Here is a 10,598-nt window from a genome sequence, read left to right on the forward strand (position 1 = left end):
ATTTTCCCTAATCCTGCTAGCCAATGCTTTTTCATGACCCCTTTTAGCTCTCCTTACTCCTTCAATGTGGAGAAGTGTGAGGTGATGCATTTTAATAGGAAGAACCTGGAGGCGATACAAAATAAGGGGTAAAAATTTCAAAGAGGTGCAGGAGCAAAGAGATTTGAGTGTATCTATTGAATCCCACAGTGCAGTTAGAGGCCATCCTGCCCATCGAGTCTGCACCAACCATAGATCATTGAAGGTGGCAGGATAGGTGGAGAGCAGTTAATAAAGTATGTAGCATTCTGGGTTTTATGAATAGGGGTACAGAGTACAAGAGCAAGGAGGTTATGCTGAACTTATACAGGACACAAGTTAGATCTCAACTAGAATATTGTGTACAGTTCCAGGTGCCACACTGTAGGAAGGATGTGAACACATTGGGGAGTGTACAGGAGAGGTCTATAAGAATGGTTCCAGGGATGAGAACATTCAGGTATGATGATAGATTGGAGAGGTTGAGACTATTCTTCTTGTAGAGGAGAAAGCTGAGAGAAGATTGGAGACATGTTCAAAAACATGCGTGGGCTGGACAGAGTAGGTAAGAGAATCTGATCCTGCTCGTAAAAGGATCAAGACCAGGAGGACATAGGGTTAAAGTGATTTGCAAAAGAAGCAAATGTGATGTGAGAAAAAACATTTTCACACAGCGAGTGGTTTGGGTCTGGAACGCACTGCCTGGCCGTGTTGGAAGCAGGTTTAATTGAGGTGTTCAAGAAGGCATTAGATGATTATTTGAATAGAAACTGTGCAGGTACACAAGGAAAAGGCATGGGAATGGCATTAAGTCATGATGCTCATTTGGATAACCGGTACACACACAATGGGCCAAATAGTCTCCTTCTGCGATGTAACAATTCTGACTTTGTGATCAATGTAAACACACAAACAACAATCCTTACCTAGCCTTGTTGACTCTGCAAAGTCCATCCCATTAACATCTGGGGGCATGTGCCAAAATTGGAAGACCTGTCACACAGGCCAGTCAAGCAACAACTTGAGATAATCATATTCACCACAACATACCTCATTGACAATCACTATCACCATCCCATTGACAGGATAGGCCCACCAGAAATGCTAACACCAGAGGTGATATATACAGTCAGGGGGTAAATGCCCTGGGAGTCATCAATATTGATTCAAGACCATGGACAAGGAAACTTCCTTCTGACTACAATCTACTGCCAACCGTGCCCTCCCCCTGACCCCTTTGTTTGTATTCACTCCACCCCCATTCCAACAACTGATGAATCAGTGCCCCTCCATGTTGAACACCAAGTGGAAGATCCACTGAGGGCGGCTAGGCACAGAATGTTCTGGCTGAGGAACATCAACTTCCATTATCCAAATGGCTTGGTGGCATCACGATTGACCAAGCTGCTTAGTCCTAAAGGACATACCTGTCAGACTGGAACTGCAGCAGATGATGAGAAAACCAACAGGGGGGAAACCCTACTTAACCTTTGTCCTCTCTAACATGTCTGTCACAAATGCATCTGTCCATGTCAGTATCAATAGGAGTGACCTCCTTGTGGAGTCCTGCCTTCAATTTGAAGTATCCTCCATCACCTATAGATCACCTGTAAGTAGATGGGACTGGGTTGGATTTGTTCATCTATTTTGACAGTAGCTCCAAGGGCAATTGTGGAAATGAGCTGAACGAGCAGATGCTAGTGTTGTTCAGTTGCGCTGGATGGGATGTATTTAAAATAGATCTAGCAACTCAAAACAGGGCATTGATGCGGCACTGTGGGCCATCAGCAGTAACAAAACTGTACTCAATCACAATCTGTAACTTCATGGCCTGGAATATCTCCCAGTTACCATTATCACCAAGCTCAAGCTTGGGGATCACGCCTGGTTAATGGAAAGTACAGAACGACATGCCAGGAGCAACTCCTGGCTGACTAAAAATGAGGTAGCAGCCTGCTGAAGGTAAACACAGGACTACTTGCGTGTCAAACTGAATAAACAGCCAGATCTAATCCATTCCACAACCAATGGATCAGATCCAAGCTCTGCAGTCCTGCTATATCCAATCAGGAATGATCGTGGACAATTAAACAACTCACTGGCTCCACACATTTCCCAATCCTCAGTGATGGAGGAGCACAGCACATCTGTGCAAAAAAATAAGGCTGAAGCATTCGCAACAATCTTCAGCCAGATGTGCAGAGTAGATGATCCATCTCAGCCTCCTCCAGAGGTCCCCAGTCTTCAGCAACTTCGATTCACTCCATGTAATGTCAAGAAATGGCTTAATGCATTGGATACTGAAGGTTACAGGTCCTAACAATATTTGAGCAATAGTACTGAAGTCATTTGGGCGGCACAGTAGCACAGTGGTTAGCACTGTTGGTTCACAGCTCCCGGGTCCTGGGTTCGATTCTCGGCCTGGGTCACTGTCTGTCTGGAGTTTGCACATTCTCCTCGTGTCTGCATGGGTTTCCTCCAGGTACTCCGGTTTCCTCCCACAGTCCAAAGATGTGCAGGTTAGGTTGATTGGCCATGCTAAGAAATTGTCTCTTAGTGTCCAGGGTAGCGGAGGTTAGAGGGATTAGTGGGTATAATATGTAGGGATATGGGGGTAGGGCCTGGGTGGGATTGTGTTCGGTGCAGACTCAATGGGCCGAAGGGCCTCTTTCTGCACTGTAGGGTTCTATGACCTATCTGTGTACATGTGCTCCGAAACTTGCCCTTAGCAAAACTGTTCCACTGCAGCTACAACATTGGCATCTACCCAGTAATGTGTAAAATTGCCAAGATATAGAAGAAACAGGACAAATGCAATCTGGCCAATTACCACCCCATCTACTCTTGATCATCAGTAAAGTGATGGAAGGGGTATTGAACAATCTTCATTTAGAATCATAGAACCATACAGTACAGAAGAGGCTCTTCAGCCCATCAAGTCTGCACCGACATGTGAGAAACACCTGAACTCCTGCCTAATCCCACCTACTGGCACTTGGCCCATAGCCCTGAATGTCATGATGTGCCAAGTGTTCATCCAGAAACTTTTCACAGGATGTAAGGCAACTCGCCTCTACCACCTTTCCAAGCAGCGCATTTCAGACTGTCACCACCTTCATATCCCCTAAACCTCCTGTTCCTCACCTTCAACTTGTGACTGATTCTTCACGGGAAATAGCTATTCCTTACCTACTCTGTCCATGTCCCTCATAATCTTGTACTCCTCAATTAGGTTGCCCCAGGTATGACTTTAACCACCGGAGACTTTTCCCCATGATTCCCATTGACTCCAGTTTTGCTCCAGCTCCTTGATACAGTACTCAGTCAAATGCTGCCTTGATGTCAAAGGAATCACTCTCACCTCACCTTTTTGATTTGATTTGATTTATTATCACATATAATAGCATGTGAAAAGTATAGTTTCTTGCGTGCTATACAGACAAAGCATACCATTCATAGAGAACAAAATGAGACACTGCAGAATGTAGTATTACAGTCATAGCCAGGGTGTAGAGAAAGATCAATTTAATGCAAGGTGGATCCATTCAAAAATCTGATGGCAGCAGGGAAGAAGCTGCTCTTGAGTCAGTGGATACTTGACTTCAGACTTTTGTATCTGTTTCCCGATGGAAGACAGTGGGAGAGAGAATGTTCGGGGTGCATGGGGTCCTTAATTACGCTGGCTGCTTTGCCGAGGCAGCAGGAAGTGTAGACAGAGTCAATGGATGGGAGGTTGGTTTGTGTGATGGATTGGGCTACATTCATGATCTTTTGTAGTTTCTTGCATCTTGGGCAGAGCAGGAGCCGTACCAAGCTGTGATACAACCAGAAAGAATGCTTTCTATGGTACATCTGTAAAAGTTGGTGAGAGTTGTAGCTGACATGTCAAATTTCCTTAGTCTTCTGAGAAAGTAGAGGCATTGGTACACTTTCTTATATATAGAGTCAACATGGGGGGACCAGGACAGGTTGTTGGTGATCTGGATATCTAAAAATTTGAAGCGCTCAACCCTGTCTACTCTGTCTCTGTTGTTGCAGACAGGGGCATTTTCTCCTCTACGCTTCCTGAAGTCAATGACAATCTCCTTTGATTTGTTGACATTGAGGGACAGATTATCGTCACCGCACCAGTTCACCAGATTCTCTATCTCATTCTGATACTCTGTCTCATCATTGTTTGAGATCTGTCCCACCACGGTGATGTTGTCAGCAAACCGAAAATCGAATTGGAGGGGAATTTGGCCACACAATCATGGGTGTATAAGGAGTATAGTAGGGGGCTGAGAACACAGCCTTGTGAGACTCTGGTGTTGAGGATGATCGTGGAGGAGGTGTTGTTGCCTATCCTTACTGATTGTAGTCTATGGGTTAAGAAGTTCAGGATCCAGTCACAGAGGGAGGAGCCGAGGCCCAGGCCACGGAGTTTGAAGATGAGCTTTGTGGGAAAAGTGGTGTTGAAGGCTGAGTTGTAGTCAATAAATAGGAGTCTGACATAGGTGTATTTGTTACCTAGGTGCTCCATGGTTGAGCATAGGGCCAGGGAGATGGCGTCTGCTTTGGAATTCAGTTCTTTGTCCATATTTGAACCAGGGCTGTAATGGGTGGCCCTGGCAGAATCCAAACTGAGGTCCATATGTAGGTTATTCATAGTATCCCTCGAGTGCTGAAGGAAGCCACTCGGCCCATCAAGTCTGCCTTGATTCTCTGACAGAATATCTTACCCAGGCCCTCTCCCCTGCCCTAACCCCATAACCCTACATATTCACCGTGGCTAATCCATCTAATCTACACATCTTTGGACATTAAGGGGCAATTTAGCACGGTCAATCCACCTAAACTGCACATCTTTGGACTGAGAAAGGAAACCAGAGCATCCGGAGGAAATCCACGCAGACACAGGGAGAACGTGGAAACTTCACACAGTCGTCAAGGCTGGAATTGAACCTGGATGCCCGGCACTGAGAAGCAGCAGTGCTAACCAATGCCAACCGCAATCAATGACCTTCCTTCCATTGTAAGATCAGAAGTGGGGCTGTTTGCTGATAATTGCACAATGTTCAGCACCATTCATGACTCCTCATATACTGAAGTAGTTCATGTCCAAATATAGCAAGACCTGACAATATCCAGGCTTGGGCTGACAAGCGGCAAGTAATATTCACACCACACAAGTTCAGGAAATGACCAACTCTAACAAGAGAGAATCCAAAATCACCACCTTTCAAGGCCAATACCACTGACCAGAAACTGAACAGGACTAGTCATATACTATGGCCCCAGTCAAAGACTAGGAATCCTGTAATGAGTAACTCACATCATGACTTCCCAAAGCCTGTCTACTATGTACAAGGCACAAGTCAGGTTTCCACTTTCCAGAATGAGTGCAGTTCCAACAACAACATCATCAAGGACAAAGCACCCAAGTGTTTGCTACCCCTTCGAGAAACATTCAATCACTCCACAACTAACAAACAGTGCCAGCCATATGTAACATCTGCAAGATGCACTGCAGAGACTCACCAAGGTTCCTTAGGCACCACCTTCCAAACCTACGACCACTAACACCTAGAAGAACAAGAGCAGCAGTTACCGGGGAACATCACCACTTGGGAGATTCCCTTTCAAGCAACTCACTATCCTGACTTGGAAATATATCGCTGTTCCTTCACTGTGGCTGAGTCAAAACCCTGGAACTCCCTCCCTGACAGCACTATGGGTGTACCTACACCATGTGGACTGCAGTGGTTCAAGAAGCAGCTCACCATCACCTTCTGAAGGGTAGCTATGGATGGACAATGATGACCTAGCCAGCAATGCCCACATCCTAAAATGAATAAATAAGAAGATCCTCTCCTTGTTATCACTTATTATTCATCTCTACCTCCTGGGGCACCAATCTTTCTGGTGTAATCAAGTGGCTGCAACATTGATGAGTTGTCCTGCAGGGAATATGGACTCATTTAGCCCAAGCTTCGGAATGTTGGTTGGTTTTAGTGTAAATGTTAACTAGTTTTAGTGTAATCATTCCAATTGGTAGCTCCTACAAAGCAATTAGGTTGCATTATGGTGTGCAATATCCTGATTAGCCTAAGAAACAGTCGGGAGTCAATGGTAAATCACTGCCTGAAATATGTGGGCAATTGCTAATTCCCAAATGGAAGGATGCAAAAAGCAGATGAATATAAAAATACAAGTTATAGGAACTTAAATCTGTTACAAAGTGGAAGTTAGATTGGTTATTATATTTTCAGTTCATGTATGCCACCCTGAAATAAATGCAGGCATCCCTTGACTAATTTATTTATTTTTTGACTACCAAAGGGAGTGTGAATGAGAAACGTGAGCAGCCACTAATCAGCTGGCAGCTAATCCTATCCAGCAAGGCACGGTATAAACAAAGCTAATTATTTAGATGTAGTTACACAGGCTACTTTTAAATACTCTTGTCCAGATATTCAGAGGTTTCTGGGCATTGTGGGAAATAAGTATGTCAGCAAAGTGGGTGCATGGGAACTGGAAAGCAAAGCAATAAGCTGTTTTATCTTTGGTGTTACCGGAAGTTGGAAAAATTACATTATCTGAGTTTTCTCTTCCTGTTGTACAGTAGTCCATCGCAAGGACAGTAAATGCCACACACCAACCTGACTTGGAACTATATCACCGCCCCTTCAGTGTTGCCAGGTCTGGTATTCACTTTTAACAGCACATTGGGTGTACCAGACTGAATTGAGCTGTTCAAGAAGGCACCTCACCTTCATATTGTTGACGGCAATTCAGGGACGGGCAACAAATTTTGGTTTAGCCAGTGACACATCCCATGGCAAACTAAAAAACATACTGTGACCCTTGCACAGCTTGAGTTTGCTGTGTGGCATCAAGTTGCCTGAAATGGGGAAAAATTACAAATTAATGAGAATAATCAAAGATAACTAACCATTCAACCCATTATATTCATCCATCCAGAGCAACTCTCCAGTCTCTCTATTCTACATCAGTTTGTTTCTTACATGATTTTGATATTTCCATTTCTGCACTCTGTCTTCAAGTCCATCCCCTAATTGGAGAGACCCAGGAAGAACGTGTAAACTCCACACTGACAGTGACCCAAGTCGGGAATTGAATCCAGGCCCCTGGTGCTGTGAGGCAGCAGTGCTAACCTCTGTGTCACCGTACCGTCCACAATCTACCTCCTAGATTTCTCCCTTGCTGGCTGAAAAGTCTTTTTTTCATATCGCAGAACCATAACACCAGGAATAAAACTTTTCTATACTTGGTTCCTTTGTTTCTTGGTGACCAGATGGTGGATGTAACACTCTGTGCATTGAATGCTGTACAGGTTGATCACAATTCTTCGTCTACTGTTTTGGCAATGCAGTTGAACATTTCCCTTGCTTTGCATTGGTTGAGCATGTTCAAACTATTAAGATTCTGATATTTCCTTCACCTCTATTCTTATGCTGAGGTATTGTGCCAAAATAGGCTGTATTTTTGTGGTGTCAGGATGATCAGTTTTGCACCTCTGGCTCAAAAGAAAACTTTGGAAAGGAGTCTGTCTTTTGGGCAACAGACAGAAGTCCCTTTTAGGGCTGATAATTGGCTTTGAAAGATCTGTGAAAGATTAGTACATCCACCAGATCCTATTGTAGTGAGCACCTCTGGTGGTACAGTCAATTGAAATTGGCACTTGAAGAATAAAACATACTTTGTAATATAACTTGCAAAAACATCAAAGAAGTAGAACCATGGAAGATATCCTTCAGCATATTCTAACATAGTAACGCAAAATGGTAAGCACCTTGCAATTTGGCAAAAATTGTTCCTTTCACATTGAATAGTCAATGCACATAGTGAATCTGAAATCGAGAACCCTGGGTTGAATAGTTAAGCAGCCTTATACCCTTTTCAGGTGAGTGGACCATTCGCCCATATGCTGGCTTGCCTGAAAATGAGATCCAGCATGTCTTAGGCATTAACTGGGTGGCTGAAATGCCTCCCAATTTTCAACTCTTTGCTGCCAGATTTACAAGTGCAAAATAGACAACCGTGAGTTTAATTTCTCCTCCATCAATTGCAAATGGTTCTTTGGAAACATATCTGTTCAAATCCATTGATTTAAAAAATGTGTTTCTACAGACAAACAAAAGTTTGTAAAGGAAAATACGGTCAAGTTTGTTACTTCCTGTCCATTCAAGTGTCTCCTTGAGATTACATGTATATAAGTCATCAAGAATTTTGGGTGAAATTACTGATATATTGCTTGTGAAAATTCATTTTTCATTTAGACCTCACTCATTAGCATTAGCTTCAGGATCACTTTCATGTTTCTTTAAGAGCAAGTTTCATCTGAAGTCTCACCTGTGAACTGCAGCTGAGCAAATACTGGAGACTGAGGCATACACTCCAGATCCCCAGACTGATAGCTGAGAGTGATCACAACGCGGTGGGCATAGTACATCCACCAGATCCTCCTTGTAGTGAGCACCTCTGGTGGTACAGTCAATTGAAATTGGCACTTGAAGAATAAAACATACTTTGTAACATAACTCGCAATAAACATCAAAGAACCGTCAAAGGTATCCTTCAGTATATTCTAATATATTAACGCAAAATGGTAAACGCCAAGCAATTTGGCAAAAATTGTTCCTTTTACATTGAATAGCCAATGCACGAATAAATGACATTTACGTAGTGTGAATTTATGGAGCATCCGGTGCATGAGATCTTGACAGAAGCATATTATTATTCCCAATAAATATAGAGATTGCTTGTACAGTACTTTAAAAATCTTTTAAATGGAATATGTCCAATGAAACAAAGCAAACATGCACAGGATCACTTTGTATAAAACCTACCTACTTCTTGATCTCCCTTTGCTGACGAAGTGAATGTTAAGACTCCTGCACATATCAAAGTGAATAAAATCTTATAATTCCAGAGCATGACTTTCAACGATAAGTGCAAAGATCAATCACAACAGTGTAAAACACGGCATGAAATAATTTCCAGTAATTCAAATCCATTTCTCATTAAAAATGTGAAACAGGCAAAATAAATAAAGATGCAAATTGGAAATGTGCTGACAACGATTGTTTAAGTGAACCAAGAGACTTTGAATGTAAAGGAAATTACAAAATACCACGTATTTTGTGAAAATCTCTGTAAATTCAGGAACTAGCACTTTGGAGCAATTTGTTCCATAATGCCCACTTCTCGACAGGATAACTTCATCTGCCGCTTTCATATCTACCTCTATACACGGGACAAAGCTGTTCTCTCCCTCCTGCAAAGTGGGGACCCGGGATCGCAACACGCCCTATTCTCTGCCACTATATCGCTCTGATATTATAGGGGGGCTTTAAGCTTCGCCCTTCTCTCAATCGTTTGAAGCGCCAGTTCCTTGAGTGTTTGCTGAATAATTGTTTGAGGCACTTACCGAGAGAAAAGATCGCCAAGCCCAGACCAGACATTGCACCAGCATCCAAAGTCTCCCAGTTCCAGAGCTGCTCATAGAAACCACAAATCACCCACAGCAAAGTTAAACAGCGAAATGCCCTACAGTCAAAACAACACATCTACCGAAAACAAGAACATTTCCCAGATCAGTCTCAACTGAAGGGGAGAAATCCCTTCTAACCATCCCATGCGACAGATCCAGAATGGTACATTGCGCTTTATTTTACTCGATTTATCCATTGCCGTCGGGGAACAAAATAAAGCCTCAGATATCGTTCTATTGCTAATATAGCAAATAAAAGCAGTAAGGAAATGCCCAGCAAGGGTTTTCATCAAGCTTATTCTCCTGATTCATTTGTCAATAATTCAGAGGAAGCTTCATATCTCTTTCAATTGGTATTGGACCTGTATCAGCAATTCTACCTTGGTTGCTATCATACCTTGCATATATTTGCAATCTACTTTTTAATAAACAGGATCCAAATGCACTGTGCAGAAACAGTAAATTAGAACTAGGCTTTCCTACCAGTTTTCAGCAAATACTCGTGTGCGCCAGATTCCCTGTCATACAATGCACTTACGCTCTCCGCCCTGACGAGGAACTGATCTATTTCAGCCGCTCCCGGAATCAGCACAAATCTGAAAAAATTAAGCTCAACCCAAACTTCTGAAATCCACCTAAATACGCAAAGTTGCGTCACGTCGAGGCGCTCCACTTTTGCCAATGACTGATTTTTTTGATATAATATTGGGCACTCTAGAGTTTACAAATCCATGAAGGATTGAAAACCGACTTCGTGAATCAGTGTGACCACAAGACAATATCTATCCCGAAAGTAATACCAGGGTTTCGGTGATAATCCGGTTACATTAAAACCCTCAAAAAACACTGAAAATGAAAATCACCCACAAAGAAAAACAGTCAACAGTCCAACACCCAAACTGAAAAACAGTCAAACAATAAACACCCAAACTGAAAAACAATCAAACAATAAACACCCAAACTGAAAAACAGTCAAACAATAAACACCCAAACTGAAAAACAAACAATAAACACTCAAACTGAAAAACAGTCAAACAATAAACACCCAAAATGAAAAACAGTCAAACTCTAAACACCCAAACTG

At 42.7% G+C, this 10,598-nt stretch overlaps 1 protein-coding gene across 1 annotated transcript in view; it reads right to left on the bottom strand.

The window, feature by feature from the left end:
* coch (coagulation factor C homolog, cochlin (Limulus polyphemus)) overlaps positions 1-10,078 on the bottom strand; it is a 110,316-nt gene extending 100,238 nt beyond the window's left edge. The window contains exons 1-4 of the mRNA XM_080202005.1: positions 10,053-10,078; positions 9,452-9,518; positions 8,871-8,915; positions 8,374-8,530 (exon numbers count right to left, since the gene is read on the bottom strand). Coding sequence (XP_080058131.1) covers positions 8,374-8,530; positions 8,871-8,915; positions 9,452-9,485 — 236 coding nt within the window. The 5' untranslated portion in view covers positions 9,486-9,518; positions 10,053-10,078. The remainder of the gene's footprint in view (positions 1-8,373; positions 8,531-8,870; positions 8,916-9,451; positions 9,519-10,052) is intronic.
* Between the last annotated feature and the right edge of the window lie 520 nt (positions 10,079-10,598).

The sequence above is a fragment of the Carcharhinus amblyrhynchos genome, chromosome 14, assembly GCF_965287045.1.
Source record: "Carcharhinus amblyrhynchos chromosome 14, sCarAmb.v2.hapA, whole genome shotgun sequence".
NCBI classification, from domain to species: Eukaryota; Metazoa; Chordata; class Chondrichthyes; order Carcharhiniformes; family Carcharhinidae; genus Carcharhinus; species Carcharhinus amblyrhynchos.